Below are 23660 nucleotides of genomic sequence, written 5' to 3' on the forward strand. Positions count from 1 at the left end.
CTCAAGATATGAGTTATATTCTGCAGAGATTTTTGGGGAGAAGGAATTCAATTGTACTGAAAGGTCCATAATGATCAAAGGAATAACCACTTTTATTAGTGTCAGTAGTACCATATTCTTCCTTGGCTTTGATTCCTTCAAAGCATTACAAAAAATGTAAGGCTGTGACTTCATAAAACATCATTTTGCCTTGACTTTGCTCACCAATGTTGTAAAATAACCTGAAATCCTTCTGCCGTTTCCCCACCGGGAAAACACTTCCCAGTGTCCATGTCTGGGAGGGGCTGTGGGACACCCTGCTGGGGACCCCCCTCGCTCCCCCGTGACACGGGACAGGCCCCTCCTGCTCCCTCACCCTGGCTGAAGTCAGGCTTGTTCCACACAGCAAAACTCAGGAGCGTTCTTCTGTTTGAATTTCAACATTATCTGATAACTTCTACCTGCAACTAACATTTATTTCTCTACAATGAAGATACCCAGACTGCTGCACGAGCTGGATTTCTCACCATATACACTTCAGGAACGGGAGGAACGTGTACATCACATTTAGGGTTTTTCCTAGGCAGATACTGTGCTTGAAGTGCAGTTTTCTAACCCTTTTACACCCACTCAGCCTACCTCGAGTGTGACACTAATGTTAAATGTAACTGCAGCCATTACCAAGTAGTTTCCATAAGTGGTTTTATTACTGATTAGATTTTACAAATTCTGGTATTCGAACAGACTTCGACCTTAAAATTCTAAAACAACAAAGCAACCAATGAAAGGCTTAGGACTATCCAAAGTAACAAACTCTTTAACATTTTTGCCCTGGTCATAAATATACAGAGAGAAAAAGAGAGAAGTGGACATGGAATCCAAAGAATGTAGATAAAACAGTATATAAGGCACATGGCAGTCTTTGAAAATACAGAAGCTTTAGCCAACTTAAATTAATTGCTGTTTCCCTTGCTCAGTCCACAAAACTGTACAGTTACACAAATGTTGTGTTGCAATAGATCTTCCAAGTTATTCTTCAGTCCGTACTCCATAATACCAGAACACTACACTTCCTTCTGTTTTTTTTAGGAGAGATCCTAATTGTGGTTAGTCAGTTGCTCAAAGCCTCTATTAAAATACACTTGGAATTTCAGCTAAGAATAATTTCTTTTTTAAAGAAATTATTAAGAAAGAGTCATCAGAAAAGGTTTGTAAGGGTTGTCTGTGAAGGACTTCGAGATTCGTGAACCTCAAGGCTGCCGGGCACTGATGTCAGGACAGAGGTCACAGTAGGCATCGTGGGGTTAGTCAAGTCCGTGAGAGTCGTGGGAGTGCTGGATGGACTCATGGAGGCATTGGATATTTCTGAGGCAGGGCCTGACGGGGTCCCTGCTTGCAGTGTGGAGTCTGAAGTCTTATCCACCCCTGTGTTTTCTTGACGCAAGAGGTTCCGTCTGAATTTGGCTCGAGCGTTTTGAAACCAAACCTGGAACAGTTCAATAGGACAGGGTAGCATTTAAAGAGCTGCAGCGGTTCGAAAAGCAAAAGCACATTCACAAATTCAGCAATGCTGGAATTGGGAAAGATGTTTTTACTGGTGACATGTTAGAAGAGTAGCCCTGGTTGTGAGAAGCGGCCTCTGCCTGCAAAGGATTCCTGCTTCCCTCTCCTGCAATCCCCGGAAAGGGTCTGCCTGGGACAGGAGGGACTGAGCACAGAGGGTGGCAGTCTGGCTGTGCTGCCTGTGTGAAAGGAGGCTCAGAACTGGGGTAGCCTGCAGGAGCCCTGCTGGCCCTCAGTCCCACCTGTGTGGGTGAGGAGACAACAAGCACCTGATGGATATGGACCCCCTCACATTTCAGTCCATCTCCCACTGTGAGCACCAGGGGCTCATCCCACAGCTCCTGCCTTCCTGCTCTCCCAGGAGCTTCCTTGTGTCTCCAGGTCTGCTGCCTCCCCCTTTTCTAAGAGGACTGGCCCTCTTCCTCACTCTTCTCTTACTCTTCTTTCTCAGATGCTTCAGCTCCCTTCTCCTATGCCAGTTTCCCTTCTCAAATGTTTTCAGTACTGGAATAATGTTGGGAAAAGAGGCTTGAATGGTATCAAAGACCCACATTGCATCAGAAACTGTCATTACCGTAGGAATTACCTCCACACACAGAATTTTTTCCAAGGTTTCTACTTCTTGCATTCTTTGATTATTATCTGAGTGAAGGACAAAAGCTACGACTTCACCTTTCTCAGTTAAGTTCCAGTGTTTAGGTCCAATAATGCTTTCCACTGTCTGCAGGAGTTTTTAAAGAGAAAATATTTTCTGACCTTTTTGAAAATAGATAAAATAAAACTGTGAAACTTGCTGAAAGCATAGGACTGGGACTAAATCTGAAAGTGTCATTAACTACCCTGTGTTCCACACGGTATTTGTTGACACCAGGTGATGTTTCTTCTACAAACTGGGTGCAATGCCACTGTGCTTATTTATCCAAGGCCTCTGTTGTGGTTACATTCTTTGCCATGGACTCGGTGCTGATCCCACTGTCCTCACGCTGACCTGCTCTGGGGGTGGGACTGAGCCTTTCCATCCCAAATCCATGGGCCTCATCACCTCTGTACTCCTGGGAGCCGGGACGGGCTGAGTGCGGGATCTGCACTGGACGGGATCTCCACTGGGCTCCTCCTCTTGGCCTGCCCAGGGAGCTGCAGTGTGTGGGCTCCCGAGGACACCCAGCCCTGCAGAGCTGCTGGGCCCTGCTGCTGAGGGCCCTGCCGTGGATCCTCTGCAGGCTGGAGCACCGGGAGCCATGGGACACACGGACACTGCCGGGGGAGCCCCCGGCACTCCCAGCTCGCTGCAGCCAGAGCTCGGGGACCTGCCCGGCTGGTGCACCATGGACTGGCTTTCCTCTCATCTAGGGATGCTCCAGCCACAGATTCCTCTTCCTGAGCACTCCTACTCCTTCTCTGGAAAGCTTTCTCCTCAGCCAAGGGTCTTTAAGGTGCCACAAAGCCTTGAGCGCCAAGTGGTTAGGAATGGGAAAAAACAGCAACTGGAATATTTATAAGATTTTTTACCTTTCAGTGAGAGATAATTTATACTTGTTCCACAAAGTAATGTGGGTTTGATCCTTTAAAATAGTTGTATGAAGGATGACAGCTGAGCAGGTGGAACAGGAGTTTGGGGGCAGCTGCTGTTGCTGTGTGTGTGTAGCTGTGCAATAATTAAAACACAACAGGCAAAACCACTGGTCTGGTGGCATGTGCACTTACTTGTGCACAATTATACACCTATGTTCATTAAAAATACACATATTTTTGTGTGCAGTAGTGCCAAATATGGGCCACATTTTCATTCCTATTCACAAAGCAATTGTCTTGTTTAAAGCACGTAGAGCAGTCAAAGGCACCAGAACTATTTTGTGTATTTACACTGTTCCTAAATGTCCAACTGCTCCTCAACCTCAGCAGGGCCAGAGGCTCTGTGGTACCTTCTGTGTTTGGGATTTGACACGTGCAGGATGTAAACTGACTGAGATTCTTGGTGTTTGTGTTCCCCTCATCTCCCATCAAATACAAAAACCTGAGCTCAGCTGCCCTTACCAATGACCAGCCTTCAGGAGCCCCACGTGTGACATGGGTCATTGTCTCTTTAATAGTGGAAATTCCTGCTAGACACAGAAAATACCACTGATCTTGTAAGTATTATTCAAATATAGAGATTATATGACTGTTTTCACTCCCTCACTGAGATATTGTCAGGGTTAATCAGCTAATCATTATAAGGCTCTTTAAAACTGTCTAATAATAAGTATTCATATTATTACTGAAAATACATCTAATTACTTGTTAATTTAAATTCTGGAAATACCTTGTCTTATGACAGAAAGGGATAACACCATTACCACCATATTGACATTCTGGTGTGTGCTTAAGATATGACACCATTCAGCAAAGACTTCATGTTAGAGAATGGTGAAGGATGGAAACTCTTATTCCCTGGGCTGTGGGGCTGCTCCTGCTGCCCTGGGCCTTTATTCCAGCTGGACACAGCAGTGCAGGGCCCTGCACCTGGCAGGGCATTACAGACAGAGCAACCCACACATGCTGAACTGAAAGAATCCTTCCAGAAGGACCCTTCTCACACCAATTGCACAATTGGGAATCTGCTCTTCGGGACTGAGGAATAAACAAAGTCACTGGGAAGTATTTAGTGGTTTTCTGTCCAACTGTATCAGTACAAGGCTGAGCTATTTCAAATCAGACGGGAAAACACGGACCCAAACTCCCCCTGGCAGTTCAAAGCAGCTGCAGAGCCCCAGCACTGCTGCTCCCACACTGGCTGAGCAGGGCTGGGGCTGGAGCTGGGCACTCCCCACTCGGGCACAGTCATATTCACTGAGGGGAAATATTGCACTGTCTCTTCAGCACCTGTGCAGCCAATTCTTTGTCTCCACCAAGTCAAACAGGAATAAAATAACATCTCCATAAGATAGGGAAGTATTGAAAATAAGCCCACTAAGTGTTGCAAGGGCATCGGCCGCTGCAGTGAATGAGATCACCTCAGATGACTTTATTTTCTGGTTTGTAACACTTCCATTGCTGCCTCTGTTACATATTAGCTCTATGAACAGCCTCTGATAGAAACAATTTTTTAAACACAATTTTGCTCATTCCCACAATACCTGGAGACATTCATATTCCCTGAATTTCACTAACTACTAGTAAGTAGAGACACAAAATGTAGAGGAAGTGGCCCCTCAAAGCACACTGTGCTCACTCATTGCACACACTGTGATTACTCTGCTGTAATTAGTGACTGCACAGTCAAAGGGGGACCCAGGGATGTTTAATGAGTGGGGACTTGGGAAGAGTCTGCAGCCCAAAGCAAACCCTCACCCAAGGGCAGTGCAGGTCCCCACACTGGGTGGGGACATTTTGGACTCGCTGGCTCCTGGAAACTGAAGCAGAGAATCCAACTGCACACAGTGATCTGTGTAGAGTTCTGAGAGCAGCTGTACTGGGGGGTGACTCAGCAGAGAATAAATGGTGCACAAGACACCCACTGGAAAAAGATGCTTCATGTTCCTAAATTGCTTTGACCATGGATAAACATAGTGCAGACTCCTGGGGAGAGAAGAGGTATGCACCTATAACCAGCTAACCATACCTCCTTGGGGCTATCCACCTCTACCTTCCCTTCCTAAACTGAGGGAAAGAAAGATCAGTTCCCCAAAGAGCAGCATTTGTGCCTGTTAGGTTAGTTAGCTCACAATTAGCAGGTCCCTTTAATTATGAAGGACAGCTTACACTAAAGGGCTTGTGTTCCCCAGCTGCAGTACCAGAGGTATATGAATTAAATTGCAAATATAAACCTAAACTGGAAGGAAACTAAATAGAAAGAGGTGTTAAAAACATAAATAGGCTTACTGTGTTTCTAATGTGGCTGCTTAGGGACAACAGTGTGCATCACAAAGGCACTGAAGGCAATGCACTCTGAGGAGCAGTGTCACCTTTCCTGCTGGACATGTGCAGCTGGTGAACTATTGTATATAAAGCAAGGACACCAGTCAGGTCTTCCAACTCTGGTGTCCCAGATCATTAAGAATATGTTCTGTTTCTCTGCTCACCTCCGAGGCCTCCCATGACATCCTGTGGGACTGTCTCTATGGCAAGGGCACTACAGCTGCTCCCCAAACCCCCAGGAGCTCTGCTCCGTGTGTTTAGGGAGTGCACTGCTTTCACAACAAGAGAATCCGTTTCTCTTGATCTGCTGCCCAGCATTTTCCATTAAAATATATTCTATTAAAGGTACCCAAAGAGCCAGGGTCCTTCATGAGCTGAAGTGAGATCTGAACACACAGGAGATCCAGCAGCCCACCAACACCTGCTGGGGATGGTGGAAGGGTTCTGACTCCTGCAAGTGGGCACGTGCAGCTGGGAGTCCGGGCAGCTCCAGGGTGTGGGACTGGCTGATGCTGATGGTGCCTGTTTGATCAACAGTGCCAGGGAATCACCCTGGGTTCAGTGAGGGACACAGGGGCAGTGCCAGCCCTTCTGGCTCAAAAGAATGAACAAGTGACACTGTCTCAGTGACCGTGGTGAGTTTTCCCCAGCGAAGAGCAACCCTGAAATCCATGGAGGTGAACTTCAGTGTTTGAAAAATTGCCTCTCACAGGTAAAGATGAACCAACAGGGCACAAAGGTTCTAAAACATATGAAATATAAGTTTGTTTTTTCATGGCCCAAATTAATTTTAAAACAAAACACCTGTGAGTAGAGAGTGCTCATAACAGACAGGAAAACTGAAGTGATACCAGACAAAGTATCACCCCAAGCCATTTTCTGGAACTGCCTCCAACAGCATCATCCTCAGGGTACAATTCTCACCAACAACTATTACCTTCCACCACTCTGCAGCTAAAGGAGCCCAGACATACAGGAGTATGTACATATTTAACTGTGACAATAAAAGGAGGGAAACACCAAATACCAAAACGACAACTGAAGTTTGGTGGAATTGTAAGGGTCTACTACAAAACACACAAAAATGAAGAACAACAAAGCACCTTAAAACTGCCAAATGTGACATGATTAAGATGGAAACAGAAGCAATGAAGAAGCACAAAGAGGAATGGAAGAGTAATGGGTGTGGACTCCAATTTTGGAGACTAGGAAATACATTCTGAAAAAGAAGCAGAGAAGATATCTTGGAAAAACAGATGGAAGGAAAGATCCATTAGGTGAAAAGAGAAGAGAGAGGTGGAAGTCAAAGTCAGTGTGGAGCAAGCAGAAGGAACAGAAAGATGATACAAGAGAAAGACACTTTCTAGACTGATCTCATGTCTTAATGCACTCTGTGAAACCTGGCAGGTAATTGGGGTGTGAGTGCACAGAAAGAACTGGTGTGACTGGAGTGTCCAAATTGGGAGGGTAAAACAAAGAGAAGGGTCAAACTGAGGACAGACAGATGCAGTAAATTGCTCCCCCCATGTGAGTGGATGGAGGACAAGGACAGCTGCTGGGAGAGCCACTGCACCGTGTGGGCTGTGCCCTGGGCCTGCCAGAGGACTCTGCTCCTCCACCCAAATCAGCCTCAGCAAACAGCACCACCAGCTCCAGCTCGGGGACACAGCCAAGAGAAGGATCAGTTTGGCATTGGTTGTGTTGCAGGGAGCCCACAAAACCCTGATTCCTCCCTCTGCTGGGTGCCAGCACTGCAGGGCCCAGGATGTCTGCAGGGAATTCAGCTTTGCTGAGCAGCTGAGCCCCCTGCCCTCCCCTCACCTCACACAGCCTCACCTCACCTCAGCCCTGCCTGACTCTGGGAAGATCACAAATCCTTTTTTCTACAATTAAGATCCACTTAAAACTTTCAGCAATAGATCTTGGAATGTCATGGCTCCTATATGCCCAAATTTATCTCTAGGTATAGGTATTTGGATAAGTGGTCATTAAAATTGATTTCTTGAATCAGAACTATAAATTAAAATGCAGCTGAACCAATTAATATTCCCCCCTTTCCTTCCCACAATAGCTAAAATGGAGTGTGTATCCACGAAGTAAGAAAAATCCAGCTTTCAGAGAACAAGTACTTTTAAAATGCCATCTCCTTTCATTCTAAGTTATCAACTATGAATAGAAAATTAATTTTTGAAAAATTAAATTTATGTCCACTTCAGTTTAGAAAGAAAAGCTACCCTTCTTGTCCTGATAAAATAAATTCAAACTGTTGATTAATTTCTTACAAAGGTAAACACTGACAGTAATTTCTAACCTAAGAGCTCTCTATTTGCAGGGAACACACTAACTGAAATAAGTCACTTTTTCTTACAGCACACTGAAAGCTAAAACATGCACCAGAATTAAGTGACTTCGGGAAAACAAGCAGGGCCCCAAACCCTCACAACTCTCATTAAAAATTAGAACCCAAAGGATCTGTTTTAGGGAAACTGAAAAGAATTAACTCTTCTCACGCTCCCTAGGATTTAACTGCAGTCCCACGGAAGGTAGGAATGACTAAGAGAGGCTTGAAAATCAGCAAAATCCGTGGCATTTCAATGTCAAATTGATATTTTGATCACTTCTCGAGATAAAAGACTGCTGTCCTTACCTGAAGAACTCTTTTGGTGAGGCCAGTTTTCTGAGCCAGCTGTTTCAAGTCCTTGGCGTCGGGGTTGTGGTTAATGGCAAAGTACGACTTCATCGTCCGCAGCTGGTGGTGTTTGAAGGACGTCCTCATGCGCTTGGTTTTCTGGTTGCTGGGGTACTGCTGGTCCCTGTCCAGGTGGTCACCATCGTTCTCATTGCAGCTCAAAGCTTGGGGCAACCAGAGGAAAAGGCCTGTAAGTGTCCTGCTCCACACCCAGCACTGTTTGCAGTTCACCTGAGGGCAGCGACGGCAGTAACACCCCGGGGCGTGTGCTGGCACCAGCCCCGCTCGCCCTCCCTCCATTTCACAGGTTCATGGCACAGCTCAGGTGGGAAAAGCCCTCTGAGGTCATTGCGTCCAACTGTTCCCCCAGTGCTGCCAAGGCCACCACTGACCCACGTCCCCAAGTGCCACATCCACAGGGCTTTCAAATCCCTCCAGGGATGGGGACTCCACCAGTGCCCTGGGCAGCTGTGCCAGGGCTGGACAAGCCTTCTGGGGAGGAGATTTTTCCTAATATCCAACCTAAACCTCCCCTGGCACAGCTCGAGGCCGTTTCCTCTTGTCCTGTCCCTTGTTCCAGGGGAGCAGAGCCCGACCCCCACCCGAGAAGCGAAAATGTCCCCCCTGAGCCTCCTTTTCTCCAGGCTGAGCCCCCCCAGCTCCCTCAGCCCCTCCTGCTGCTCCAGCCCCTTCCCAGCTCCGTTCCCTTCCCTGCACATGCTCCAGCCCCTCAGTGTCTCTTGTCTGAGGTCCCAGAACTGCCCCAGCACTGGAGGAGCCTCAGCAGTGCCAGCACAGGGAGGGCACTGCCCTGGGCCTGTGGCCCCTCTGGATCATATTTCTCATCCTCTGGCTTTCCCTTGAACAACCAGCCTGCAAGGACCTGCCCTGCCCCTCTGTGGCTTTTAAAATGTCAGGCCTGTTTCCCTTTTCCTCCCCTCCCTCCCCACAGAGCCTTTCCTGCCCTGTCTGTGGGAGGACAGGAGCTGTCCTGACTCCGTAAAGGGTTTAATGTGCTTGGGATCACTATAAATTGCACCATAACACACAGAGAGCTGTGCAATGCAGTCCACTCGAATCTCAATGGAACAGACTAGTTAAAATCATAATTATTTCCTCCATCAAACTAAACCCTGTAGAGTACAAGAGAGACTATTAAATGAAACACTATAAGAGAAATAAAGTTTGTGGCTACCAGACAGCAAATTATGACTATAATCTGACTAGCTAAAGAAATAAAGCTGTTAATACAACATATTCACTGGCATGCCAAATGAAAAATATCTTTTTAATTAGTTATGTGTTTATATTTCCATTAAAAAAAAAAAAAGTTGTTGCAAATACAAGTTTGAATGATCACTTCTGTCATATCCTTTGGAATCAGGGAATGGCACTGATGGATACAGTTGCAGAAATCAACCATAAAGCCCGTGAAGAAGGTCTGTGAGCAAGGAACACTGTAAAATTATCAAGGAGTATTAAATGCTGAATGCCAAGCAAAATATTCTCGTAGACCAAAAGTACTTTCTCATTTATTTGTGCATACAGTAAACCATAGAAAACCTCTTAAAATAACATTAAGGACTGAGCTTAAATCCAATAAAAAAATCAGGGATATAACTGAAAATTAGCTCTGACAAACTGTCATTAATTAGCTTTTCCTGCTCCAAAATCTACAACTCCCCCCTTATTTCCTACAAGTTTTATGTTAAAAGTAATGAAAAATCACTACTATCTCTGTTCTACACAGCACGCCAAAAATGAGAAAAAAATCTTTTAAAACCTGAATTGTTGGTGAGTTTCTTAAAACACTCGAACAGGTTTGTTTTCAATTGTCCATTATTTATTGCTGTTTCGTTACAACTGAGTATATCTCATGGACATGTCTTTATAGTGCTGTTTGAATTCCTGCTGTCCATCAGCGGGGCTCAGCCCTACTAAAAACACCCACGTTCTGAAAGGCATGCATTAAAAACAGTTCTGAAAAAGGCACATAAAATGCACTGGTTCCTAAGCCAAGATGCACACGGACTCCCTAAACAGCAGGTCTGCAGCAGCTACAGTAGCTGCTTTCCAAACCTCAGCCTTTCAAAACCTTCCCCAAAGATATGGCACAGCGTGGAGCAAAAACCCAGCTCCAAGCCCCAAAGCACGTTTGTTCAGCAGATCCGCCCAGAGTGGCCGAGGGCTCCAACTTCGCTGGGTGTTTCTGCACTGCTGGGAGTCACAAAGCAGCTGAAGCCAATGGCCCTGCCCGCAGGAACGGGGGGTCTGGGTGCGTGGGTGTGCGTGTGTGTGCACACACTGGGGTAAATCCTTTCCAGACCCCAGCAGCTCGTGCCAAATTCTGGCAACGAGAAGCATTTCTGCTTGTTCTCCTGCGGCATGGAAAGCCTGGGAGCACCTGAACTTAAAAGGTGCAGGGTGCTTAAAGGAGATAGTAACAGTGGAGCAGTAACAGAGCTGGGTGGGATGCAGCAAAACCTTTACTGGTTCAAGAACTGAGATCCAGTTGCCCAGTTGGAGTCATCCTATGTTCTCCAGTCTCCTTCACAGCTACAATTCCTGATATAAAGAGTACTAGGATGAATAACATAATAATGTCCATCAAAAATTCTGTTATGGAAGTGTAAAACCAAATCATGCTTGTTTTTAAAATGTCCTCGAAGAATTTTAGATACTAGTAATGGAAAAGGCCTTTGTGTGTCATCTTAAAGGTTTTCAAACCCTCCCAGAAATAACAAGGCAGAGAGACAGGAGGAAATACACCAGAATAACTGTCTGCAGGACTGAGGTCTGTTCCTGCTAATATGCAACAAAACTAACCCTAGGGCTGCGAGCATTTGGATTTTAACATGTTCCATAGAGAATGAGATGCATTCAGAATCCAAGGGTATAAAAGTGATTCTAAACCCTCCCAGAATGGAATGAGGGTGTCAGCTTTTCATCAAGCCCCAATAGGACAATGAAGAATTTACTCTTGGAATTTCTCGTAATTTTACCTCCTCATCTACTCAGTAAAAATAATATTAAACTGACAATAACCACGTACCATTTGGGGCTAGCAAAATGTCCTTGTCTCTGATGGAAGTTACAGAACAGATTTTGGAAGTGTGAGAGGGCGTGAGCTGTTCCTTGTCTTGTGCAAGTGGTTTCACTTCCAGGCATCATCCAACATGACAGAAACAGTCCTGGCTGGTGCCAATCCCCCCCCGGATTTGGCTGTGGGGCCTGGCACCATCCTCAAAGGTCTGTTCTATTTGGTTAATGCTGTCTGCATCCCCCCAACCCTGCAGTGTCCACGGGCGGTGCAGGCACAGACACACAGAGCGGGCCAAGGGGGTAAGAGGAGATTTGAAGAGCCGAGGAGTTTCTGCAAAAGGCATCAGGGTGTAAAACTAACACTGTACATGCTCCTCATGCAACCCTCTGTTTTCAGGCACTATCTTCCCTGTTCCTTTGTGGTGTCCCTGTGGATCTCCCAAAGGAATTGCTGAACTATCTGTATGTAACATTTCCATTCCATTACAGTATCTCGGGCTCCTGCTGGGATTTCAGAAATACAATTGGTAGAATTCCAGCTCAATAGAGGAGCCTTAAACTAATGTTTCATTTCTATTTTGTGATAAAACTAATTCTGAGTCAGTGCCAAGTCTCTTTTTTGACCCTAGGACATTTCTAAGACCCCTGTGCTTTTCCCTAGACCCCACACCCAGGCCATGGCCCTCCCACCCTGGGCACTTACAGCCCCCCTTAGCCCCACAGGGCCACCTGGTCACAAGATTGTGATGTCCACAGGCTGAGATGAAAACATTTCATTTTGATATTGGTGACCAAAATACCCTCTGCAGATAATGTGTAACACCTCCCGAAACCAAGTAACAGGAGCACAGAGCAGGATGTGCTGGTCCCTTTGTGACAAAGCTTGAGGAGGAGAATTTGGGAGTACTCTCCACCCTCAGATGGCCAGAGCCCCCAGTGCCTTGGGATTCAAAGCATGTGCTCAGTAGTTAGTAGGTCGCTGAGGATTTGGCACATGAAGAAGATGGGAAAGAGGAATTTCCTTCGAGGGAACTTTTGTTCTTAGTAACTTGTGTTTGACACGTTAGCTTACACCAAAAGAAAGCAAACTAATCCTGATTCTGAAAGAATGATTAAACAAGAGACACGTTTGGTGTGTGCATCAGCTCTCAATATTCAGTGGCTCAGGAACATACACCCCTTTCCTCTGTAATCGGAGTCAAGGGGGTGTTTTAACCTCCTGCTGCCTGGAGAGGGAACTTGTGATTAACCAGACCAGGCAGGGGTGCAGCCAGATTCCTTGTTCGGTTGGAGCTTGTAGAGGACTTTGTGTTACTCATATCCTCTAAGGGACAGAAGTGAGACAGAGCCCTCAGAGTGGTACCTGGGACAGGAGCAGAGACAGTCCTTCCCCTTGGAGGAAGGAGAAGATGCTTGAAGAAGGCAGACGCCTGAATTGCTCCCCACAGGGATGCAAAGGGGTGAAGCTGTGGCTCTGGGAGCAGGCGAGGTACCCGCGGCTGCTCCCGAGGCACCTGGCAGCGCTCAAAGGAGGGTGCCTGTGCCAAGCCATGGAGAGACAGACGCGACAGCGCTGCCTCAGCCTTGACATTTCCAGAAGCGCTGCTGGGGAGATAAAGCCTGTCTTAAGGAGCGACTATCACCCAGGCCGAGCATCACAAGGCCTGGAAGGAGGAGAGCTGGGATTAGAAGCCTCTTCCTCTGGCCTTCCGCGGCAGCCTCGGACAAAGGGGCCGCGCGTCCCGCTGCCCCCCGGGGCTGCCGGAGGGCCGGGCCCCCCCCGTTCGCGGAGCCCCCCGGGGCAGCGCGGCCGGGCCGGGGCTGCGGGGCGGGAGAACAAAGGGGCCGGCCAGGGGCGGCCGGGCCCGGGCCCCGCGGGAGGAGCCGCCGCCAGGGTTTTTCCCCTCAATTAAGCCAATTGAATGGCGCTGAATGGCCGGTGCGAGTGCGCGGTCAGTCCCCGAGCGCCGCGATTAACCCGGGCAGCCCCGGCCGAGCCGCGCTCCTCCCGCCCGCCCCGCCGGGGGAAGGGGCTGCGGCTCCGCTCCCCGGCCCCGGCCCCGCCCGGGCAGCGGCAGCGCCCCCGGGAGCCCCTCGGGCAGCGAGTGGGGCCGGAGCCCTGCCCCGGCCCGTCCCCGGCCCGACCCCAACCCCTGCGCTGCCCCAGCCCCGACCCCAGCCCCAGCTCCCCGGGAGGGGCCACATGCGCCCCGGGACCCGCAGGGTGACCAGGGAGGGGCGGCGGGAGGGAGAGAAGGGGGAGAAGCAAAGAGGAAGAGGGAAAGGGGCAAATTCATATTTTTCCTAGGAAATCTCTCCAAGACATTCCTTTTTAGGCTGCGACTCCCGTCTGCTCGCTCTGCCCCTGGAGTCACAGGGAAGCTTCTTCGGAGCTTTTAGTCCCAAGGGAAACGCGGAGGAGAGATTCGCTCTTCAAAACTTTCCGGGCTTTTCGCATTTTTCTCAGGGAAAAAACCCCAACCCACTCGTGCCACAGCCCGTTGGGAGGGTCAGCTCCAGGCGGCCCGGGGGTTCCCCCAGCCCCGCCGGGAGCGGGGTCGGCAGCCAGGGGCCAAAAACCTCGGGCAGCCCCGGTGCCCAGGGGCCGAGGGCTCCATCCAGCCGGGCTGTTCGGGCACCCCCTCAGCGGAGCACGAGGCACGTTCCTGCTGGCGAAGGAACATCTTGGCCATTTGTATAGATTATGGGTATTTTATCAGCTCGTCGTGCCCCAAGTTCGCGCTATACATCTGTAATTTTTCCGGGATATTTTAGTGTCTTAAAGCCGGACTAGATACAAATGAATAAAACAGCGGGCTGTGGGAGGTTTGGGGTCTAATTCACAAAGGGAGTATTCAGAATTCTTTACAGGTGCTTCTGTGTTCAGCAAGCTTTCAGTCATTGATTTACTGACCTAAAAAACCCATCAAACTCCATTCCAACAAGTGAAGGAAGAAATTATGATCACAGGAACACACTAAAAAAAAAAAAAAGGGAGGAGGAAAGAAAGAAAAAGAAATCTTTTTGAAGTTCCAGCATCCTTCTAAGCTATTTTCCACTTGTCAGGCTCTATCCACATCTAAACCCATCAACCCCCTGCAAACGAAGTCTTGTTTAAGTGTGGGGGGGGAAAAGTCAGTCCAATTCGTGTTGCAGATGAATATTTACTGCAATTTACGAGATAATTTCAGCCTCGACTCTGCCAAGTTTACGGGTCCCCCTTTTCCCACCACCTCTGGGTGTAGATTTATTTCCACAAAGTATTCTACACAAATTACCAGGAGCAGATCCCCTCAGAGGACAACATTGCGCATTTCTAGTGAGTTTCTGAGAAGGAAGTGACAAGTTCCATTAAAAATAAAAAGAGAAACTATCACATTTTTAAACGGTTTCTCTTTAAAGGCACAAAACTGAAGGCTTTGCAATAATTTACTTGTTTGTGAAATTTTACATCAGCGGGCAACCCGGTCTGATTTCCAAGATCAATGGCACTTATTACTGCATAAATTAGTCGATTATTGGTCTAGTAAATAGTTAAGCAGATAAATAGCTTAAGCAAAGAAGCCAAAGGTTACTCAAGGAAGATCTCCTAAGTTTCAGTTGGAGGCTTTAAACAAAGATTAAAAGACCAAAAAATCGGAGGGCAATTATTTTGTAAACGAATTTTTCAAAATGCAGTTACAGGCGGTTTATTTAGGAAGTCAGGGAGCAGAAAGACTTTCACAGGCTGTGCTCCCATCCAGGACAGATGCCGCTGGTTCGGTTTACAGGTCCTTTGAATCTGAACATCTGCCCTGCACAGGGAGACAGCGGAAGGACAATTAAAAGCTAATCCCTTCGAAAAGGAGACTTTTTAAACGGGAAAGACGCATATTTGATGCACGTTTTAAAGCTGAACCGTTACCCGCGAGAACACTACATCCACCTTTCATCAACCTTCACCACTGGGACTGCTACTGCTTTTTGCACTATTTCCAAATTATTCAGCGATTAGTTAAACCAATAATAGCTGGCAATTTCGTTCCCGAGGTGCGTCTGCCGGTTGGAGATGCGCCTTTTCTCCCTGCCATTTTCAGCGCAAACCACCCCGTTCCGTCGCTATTGTTACTCCCTTCAGGCGCAAAACACCCGCAGCCTCCCCATCCCGGGCCGGGTCCCCCGGCGCGAAGCCCGAGCCCCTCACCTCCCCTGCACCTCTCGGTGCCCCGCACGCACCTTCCTCCCCCCGTTCCTCCTCCTCCTCCCCACGGGCGGAGCGGCCGCCGCCCGGCGCAGCCCGCAGCTGTCGGGGCGCGCAGAGCTGCGGCCCCAAACCACCCGCAGCAAGCTTGGCCTTTACCGAACGCCCTCTCCGGGAAAAAGAAACACGTTGGAGGCAAATCTGCGCCCTACGGGACGCGTCTGAACGCGGTGGATTAAAAAGAAAACAGGCTGGAAGGAGCGGAGGAGCGCAGAGGACACTGAGGCGCAGAGCGGAGGGGGGAAAGGAGCTGAGTGCCCGGGCCCGGTGGGACGGCCGAGCCCCCGGCCCGGGAACGCCGCTCTGGGGGGAAGCCCACCCCCGCCTCCGAGTCCTCTCGTAAAACCGACAGCTAAGAATTTTGTTCTGTCCGAGCAGTTTTTCCGGTTGCATCCAAGGAGCAGCGCGGGAAGCCCGGGGAGGGCAGTTCTGGTGGGCATTACACGGAGAAGCGGAGCGAGGGGAAGAGGGGGGAAAGGGATGGGGGGGCAGGAGACTGCTCGAATTCCTTTGCCTGTAAAATTACAGTGCTGTGGCGGCCGGGAGGTTAAACGAGGAAACACATCGGAAAGTTTGCAGCTGGATACACAGAGCCCTGGCCGCTGCCAGCTCCGCTCCCCTTCCTCCCGCTGCTGGGCTCGGCTCAGGGGCAGCGGCTGCGCCGCGGGGCAGCGAGGGGATGGAAAAGGGATGCTGCGAGTCTCCCGACCCTTCTCCGAGCCACGTCGGACAAAGAAAACTCCAGCCGAGCGTGTGAGCGGGCTCCGTGCTGCCCCAGACACCTGCTGCCCGCAGCCCCTGCCCGGGCACCCCCAGCCCGGCACCACGGCCACCTCCCACCCCAGGCCCTTGGGAAACGGCCACTTCCTCTCTCTCTCTCTCTCTCTCTCTCTCTCTCTCCTTCCAAAACTTTAGGGTGCAGGAGCTCAGCACAGGGCAGAATAATTCACCCGTCAGCAGCCTTTAAGTGTAGCCACTAAAGAAAATTCACGGCTCTCCCAAGTGCTAACTTAAAATCTCTGGTTTCCAGATTTTATTTCAGGCTACATTCCCCCTTCTCTCCCCCCCCGCCCTTAACCAGATGACCTTGCTTCAAAACATTTTATTTCCAGCTGAAGTGAAAAATGCTAACATATTAGCTTCTGTAATTGCAGTTTGACAGCACTTGATCTCAATAATTATGCTGCAGCTAAACTATTATTAACGGTTTAAGCTAAAATAAACGGAAATCCCCCTTTGGAAGTGAACAGAAACAAACCATTTGAACTGTTCTGGGGGAGGTGGGGGTCTCTTACCTGCATTGTAGGCTGCCAGATCTGCTCCAGGCCCTGGGCTTTTCCTTTTCCTGGGTCTCCCCTTCTGGACAGTCCCCACGCCGTTGTAATAAGGCAGTCCCAAAGTGTTGGCAGAGCCCGCTCCCAAAGCCGGGCCCTTCCCAGCGGCTACATCCGAGTGATTGAAATGCACCTGGTACTCCCCCTGGATGAGAGTCTCGAAATGGAGGCGGCAGTACACCAGATTGTCCTTCATGCCAAAGTGATCGCCAGTGGTCAGCATCTTGTTGCAAGTGGTGCAAGTGAAGCAATTTAAGTGATATACCAAATCCCTGGCCCTCATGACCATCTCGGAGGCAGAAATCCCCAGGTGACATCTTGCACATCTCTGAACCGAAAACCTCCTGCAAAACAGAAAGGCCAGAGCAGACGGTGAGAGGCACGTTGCCACCGCCCCGTCCTCGGTCGGGTGTGCCCGGAGGGCGGCCGAGGGCTGCGAGGCCCGGGGGGCGCCTGGCCCGGGACAGCGGCACAAAGCCGGGCTGCAGAGCCCAGCCGGGCGGGCCCTCGGGACGGCAGCGCGGGGACGCCCCGTCCCGTTTGCACCTCGCAGGGCAGCTCCTGCCCCGCCAGATCCCACCAGGAAGAGGCACCGACCCCCGCCCCGCGAACGTCCCGCACCCCCGGGCCGGAGGAAGCAGCGCGGGCGGGCGAGGAGCGGCTCCGCCGGCCCCGCACCCTGCACGGGAGGCCCGGTACCGCAGCCAGGCTGGGGCAGCTGTGCCCGGGCCGTGCCCCCCTCCCGGAACACGGCACTCCTCCTCCCCGCGAGCCTCCCTCTGCAGGGGGAGCTTTGAGGAGCCCACAGCCTGCCCCACGCGTGCCCACGGATCCCCTCCGCTGTCTCCTCGGGACGGGGTGTGCTCGGGGGGGTCGGCGGGCAGTGCCCCCTCCCCGGCTGGTGGCCGAGGGCGAGCTGTACCTGTAGTAGTCCTCCTTGCAGTAGATGCTGCCGTCCTTGCTGAAGCAGGTGAGCTCGGACTCCAGGTTGAGTTTACATTCACAGCACTTCAGGCAGCGCATGTGCCACTGTTTATCCACAGCCAGGAGGTAATAACGGTCGGAGATTTTCCCCCCGCAGCCGGCGCACAGGGCAGCCCTGTCACTGCTGATGGAAGGCATGGTCTGCTGGGGGAAAACAATTACAGACCGTTAGCGAGAGGGAGAAACTCTTGAGCGCTGCTGGGCTCCCCCTCCCCCTGCCCGGCCGGGCCGCTGCTCTCCCTCGCAGGGGCTGCCAGAGGAGCGGGGGCTCCGCGCCCGCCGCCCCGAACCGGCCCCATGCCCGGTCCCCAGGGTCCCGCCGCATCCCACCTTCCCGGGAGGAGGCGGGGAAGCGGGCGAGACAAACAGAAAACCACCCTGGGTTTTAGGGGAGGCGTCCGGACCAGACCCAGAACTTTTTTTTTTCCCTGCTGGATTTTCCAGTCACAAAACAAGAAAAGATGCTGTTCAATAAACAGGCACAATAATCACAGAGTAGGGCAAATCGCAGATAGTTAATTTTTAGATTTATTATTATGGATATACTGAGAGTGTCTGCATAGTTAATGCTCTGTGAGTGCGTGTATGTGGAGCGTGTCTGTGTGTGTATTTTCCTAGCTATAAAATTCCGAATGAATTACGATCAAACCCCCAGTAGTCACAGTGCTGCAGACACAGCTCTCTGCAAGCTGGTCCCAAACAACACGGATCGCGATCTGCTGTGACCCAAAGTACTAAAGGGATCAGTAAATAAAGCTGCGGAGGAGACGAGCATTACTAAATCCGAGGTGCAGAATATTTTACCGGGAAAACGAAATAGTGGGAAACGTGTTGGAAAGAAAGCGGGAAAAAAAGAACAGAGCACTTTAGATTATGCTGGGATAAACTTGGAAGCAATAAAACTAAATGTAAGCCCTATATAATTTAATAGTTTAGTGTCAAATCGCAATCCAATCGAAACCCTCACCCCCCCCCCAAATTCATACATATCCTGTCAACTTCTAGCGAAAAAGAAAGAGAGAGAAATATCGGAGCCATTTGAGCACGCTTATTTATTTTAGAGGCACCTTAAAGCAGCGTTCGGCAGAGGAGGCTCGGTGGAGCAGGGTTTGGGGCGGACCTTGCCAGACGCTGCTTTCCACTCCGGTCCCGACTTACTCTTACCCGCTTTGCACAGAAGCCCACGGCAGATCCGTTCTTGTGCAAGAGAACCCGAAACATTTCCTTACAGCTGTGCCCAACACGCGGTTTGTTTTGCTTCGGGGCGGGGGAGAAGTTGTTTGTTTGCTTTTACCTCCTCTAGAGCCTTAAATCCTCGCGCAAAGCAAAAAGCAAAGGCGGATATCGGGGGCAATGGAAAGGGGCCGAGGCTGCGCTTGCAGCATATGCCAGACCCGTCCCTTTCATCCCCTGCTTGCGGGGATCACAAAATCCCGTCGCTGCGAGCGCTCCCGTTTGCACCGCACCGTCCCCACTAGCAGAACTCCACACAAATAAAACCCTGGCACTCCACTGGTGTTAGTCACAGGAACCCACCGGGAGCTTGTTTCTTTAAGGCGTTAACCGAACTCCGAGTAGGGATCGTTTTATAACCAAAAGAGTTTCTTGTAAAACCACTTTAAATGAAATAACGATTTTTTTTCTACCGTGCTTTTCCAGTGACAAAAATATTCTGAGATTCAGAAATGGCATTCAAGGATCGAGTGCTCCATCCCACTATTTGTTATGTACACACGTGCATGCATATACATTATATATAGTTAGATAAAGCTATCATGTCACAATATTTATTCCAACGAAGATCATTCGATGCTGTTTAATTGTATGGAGAAATATTAACTTTTTCAAAGAAAACCAAAACCGTTTAGATTAGAAATCACGTCCCACCCTTATAGCACAAAGGCTGTTTTCCAGCCAGTATTTCAGGATTAAATAGTCTCACTGCCACCTTTAAGCAAATTTCCACACAGCATTAAGAGAAAGAACACATACTGATGGAGTTCGAAAACCTGAGAACAGATCTTCCTTGCATATGCCCGTATCAGCTCTACGAGACAGCATTTGACCAACGTGTGAGATCGTTTCACTTCAGAATTATTTCTTAACAACAAAAAAAAAAAAAAAAAAAAAAAAAAAAAAAAAAAAAAAAAGCATACGTGAATTGTTGAATCAGTTAAGACACTTTGGAAATCTCTCCCACTCTGCCAGCTTAACGCCGGTTAGACGGATGTATCCTTTTATTATCTAAATGTATTAATATACAAGCACTGTGCATCAGCAGACAGAAGGTAGAAAGTGGCAAAGTTATAAAAAATCGCATCCATCCGTCTCCCTGAAACATATCTTCCAGCTCTGTTTGCCATGTCTACAAACCCACATATTAAAATTATTTTTAAAAACCAATAACTTAAAGGCACTCGGGTTTGTTTTGCTTTGGGTTTTTTTTTTAAATAAATGCTATAAAGACTGTCTCACTGTAGACATCCTACCTGAAAAATAACACAGAACTGGATTCTCTGCTGTTTGTGTTTCCATTCTGCAGACAAAAAATTCGCTGTGCCAAAATGTTATCGTTATAAAGCCATACTTCGCCTCTTCCTAAAAACTTTGGAAGGCCGGACAGGCTGGGGGAAGGGAAGGAGTTCCTGGACGCTACCAAAAGGCTGGTCTATCTTTCTGTTTCCTCGCAAGAGCAGTACCGTTCATTTCACCCAAGCGTTACTATTACTATGCATATTATTAATAATTAACAGTTTCATGCCTTTCCCCACGGTTTCATTTAATCTTTTGGGGTGCCTTCACGCTCAGATCTCTTCTGATTTAGCATTTTGCATACGTTTCCCCCCGATCTGTTATTTTAGGGGAAAAGCCGTATCTGTGAGGGGTTTGGTACGTTTAGGGGGGTGCCTGACTCTCCCATTCCTTCGGCTCCTACCGTTTCCGTCTCTCCCCTGTCTATAGCCGAGCTGATGGCCGGTGCTTCGCTTTTGGTTCTCCGATCCATCTCGTCGATGACCCCGTGCATCTCCGAGCCGGAAAGACTGTGGAAAAGCATCGCTGAGGAAGCAGAGGAGGAGGGCCCGAGTTGCTGCTGCTGCTGACAGTTGTCGGGGTCCCTGCAGGAGCCCAGAACTTGCATTAACCGGAGCCCTCCCCCATGCATCTAGCACGGCCGCCCCGTCTGTCCTCGGGCACCGGGCTGTTCCCCCGGCAGAGCTCTCCGGAGCGCGGCGCAGGCACTGGTCCGAGCTTTCAGGGGGATGGGGCGCAGAAAAGGCGGGCGAAGGGGCTGAGGGAGAGGGGATAACTGATGGTGTGAGCTTCGGGGCTCGGATCTAGTCTGTTGCGCGGCCCCGGCACATCCCTCTAGGAGGCTTCTTCAGTGCAGGGCTCATCGCCCCAGGTGCAGTCCCAGGCTTTATGCTCTGGCCCAGCTGGCAGAAGGCTGGGCAGGTTTACGGTTGGGAGGGATTAATAAATAATAGAAATATAAAAAAAAATTAAACCATCTTCGGTGAGAAATAAATAATAATTGAAAAAAAAAATAACGGCAAGCCCCCTACATCGTACTGTGCGAAATTTAGAGGGGCAAAGCGAGGGAGAGGGAGGCTGCAGCAGGCGGAGAGCAGGCTGGTGCTGCAGGGAGGCTGGGGCGGGTGCCCACCGTACGCACTCACAGTCCAGAGGGCTGGCAGCGGCGGCAGCTCAGGGGCAAAGTTTGCTCCTTCCCCCGCTCCTCCCCCAGCCCGGTGGAGCTCATTGGGAAAAGAAAAAGCCAAGGGGAAGGAGGGAGAGTTGGACGGGCACCAGATGGGACGAGCGCTCGCGGCCCCCCTCTCTCCTTAAAGCGGCGCGGCCCGCGGGGGCCGGGGCGGGAGCGCGGCCGGGGCCGGAGCCGCGGCGGGGCTGGAGCGGCGGGGCTGGAGCGGCGCGTCTGCGGCGCGGGCACCGCGCGGGGCTCCGCGCCTTTTCTACAGCCCCGCTGACATCATGTCCTGCCCCGCCGCCATTGGCTGCGCCCGCCCGGGCCCGCCGCATGTGCTCGGGGCCGGGGCTGGCCCCGCGCTGGCCCCGCGCTGGCTCCGCACCGGCCCCGCCCGGCCCGGCACTGCCGCGCCCCGAGGGCCCCGCGGCCTCGGGCCCCGCGCCCAGGTTGGCGTCGGTCACCCGGTGACCCTCGGCGACGTGTGGCACCGTGGCGTGACAAAGAGCGCAGAACACAGCGAGGGACAAGGAGCGGCCAAAAGTTCGCCCTGCTCTGAGATCGTCGCGCCCCAAACATTCGTGACCAGTTGAATGCGCCCAACAACCTCCTCATGATGAACACTCAACGTTTGAACATAATAATTTGAGCCATCCCTGTTCATGGAGCCTTCCACAGACTTGGGCCTCACGCATCTCGTTTCCAAGTAGACTGTAAGAAAACCAGGCCAAGAAGGTCTCTGAACTAGAGAAGCTTCAGAAAGTCTCCAGAAAAGACAAAGAGTACTCAGGGAGACTGTTCACGATGTCTAAATATTTATCCAGGAGGTGGGTAGTGAGGAAGGACTAATTAGTATTAAGGATGTCAAATATCACACTTCTAATTACGTTACAAAGGTAGCACAACGGAAGGTAGATGTGAATGCACACTGAGATCATGAGACTCGCTGCCTCATGGTGACTGGGAGCTCCTACATCGCTCGGGTGGTGTGTTCTGCAGAGCCATTTGCCTCTCACAGGTATAGTGCAGTCAGGGCTATCCTTGCTAAAACCGGAATTACTCTGTTCATAGTCAAACTTTGCTGGGTTTATGTGTTCCGTTCTTACAATAATCAAGGCTTTTCATCATCTTTCTGGTGAGATTGCTCTGAGTAGTTAAAGACATTTGCATGTCACAGAGGAGAACAAAGTGTCTCTTGTAGAAATGCATATGAAATAGCCACAAGACCCCTCAAGAAACCATACAGAATGCAAGCTAATTTCGCATCTGTGGGAACTATCCAAAGACTGTCCTAAAATCAGACCTTGGAAACAATGGAAGTTCATGTCTGAATTCAGATTAGAATTAGCACAATTAGAGGCGCTGTAGGGTATTAATCTTGATAAAATAGTCTTTCCCTTCCTCCGTAAAGTTGCGAGACATTTCCCGACCCCGCCTGTGCTGGGGGGTTTGGCTCCAGTGAGGCTGTGGGACGTTGCCCACTGGACACCACGTACCCACCGCGGGACACCGCCGGGTTATCTTCACTTAAGCAATTTGCTGTACATATCCTTACCCACGGCTCTGCACCGCACTGTCCTTAGATGTTCTAATACCAGATTAATTCCCCATCCCGGAATTGATTACATACTTTTTGCAGTTAAGAAAGGTCATGGATTCGTACACTCTATCTGACACCGCTAATTATCAAAAAGATTTTAGATATTTAACGGCATTAAAATACAGTATTTTATGGTACAGAATTGCCTCAGTGGATGGAACCAATAATACCAAAAGCACATTGAAAAAGTATGGCATGACCTCCAGTTCACAGGCTATCTCTGATTCCCTTCCTAATGGATATACAAACACAAGAAGACATCCAACCCTTGCTACCAAAACACAAGGAGAGTAACAGAATGTAAACATAAAGCTGCTAATGTACACACTGACACTTGAATGACATTTACATTGTTCAGAATAAAATCCAGGATATTCTTGAATAATGAGCAACAGAGAAATTGCTGGAGCAAAATCGTCTTCGGAGTGAGACGCGGGCTCATTTGAAACGAGAGCTTTTTCATTAGAAAAATGGTGCAGCTAATAATAAAGTCTTTTAACCTGTATTTTGTTATAGGTGACAGGTGAACAAATCACAGGTCTTGAGTTTCTCTACCCTGCCTCTCTTGGTAACGTCATCTCCAGTACCATCTGCTACCTACCAGACAAACAGACCAACCACATAATGAG

At 49.6% G+C, this 23660-nt stretch overlaps 1 protein-coding gene across 10 annotated transcripts in view; it reads right to left on the reverse strand.

The window, feature by feature from the left end:
• Nucleotides 1–664: 664 nt before the first annotated feature.
• LHX2 (LIM homeobox 2) overlaps nt 665–23660 on the reverse strand; it is a 48487-nt gene continuing 25491 nt past the window's right edge. For 3 of the 10 annotated variants that reach the window (XM_032708546.1, XM_032708547.1, XM_032708550.1), the window contains 4 exons: nt 17667–17872; nt 16706–17088; nt 8087–8292; nt 665–1465 (listed from right to left, as the gene is read on the reverse strand). In XM_032708546.1, coding sequence (XP_032564437.1) covers nt 1178–1465; nt 8087–8292; nt 16706–17088; nt 17667–17872 — 1083 coding nt within the window. In that variant the 3' untranslated portion in view covers nt 665–1177. Of the gene's footprint in view, nt 1466–8086; nt 8293–16705; nt 17089–17666; nt 17876–18892; nt 18992–19720; nt 19741–20217; nt 20561–20663; nt 21422–23660 lie in introns of those variants that run through there. The other 7 variants (XM_032708545.1, XM_032708543.1, XM_032708551.1 and 4 more) reach the window with 7 other exon arrangements.

The sequence above is a fragment of the Chiroxiphia lanceolata genome, chromosome 21 (genome assembly GCF_009829145.1).
Source record: "Chiroxiphia lanceolata isolate bChiLan1 chromosome 21, bChiLan1.pri, whole genome shotgun sequence".
Taxonomy (NCBI): domain Eukaryota; kingdom Metazoa; phylum Chordata; class Aves; order Passeriformes; family Pipridae; genus Chiroxiphia; species Chiroxiphia lanceolata.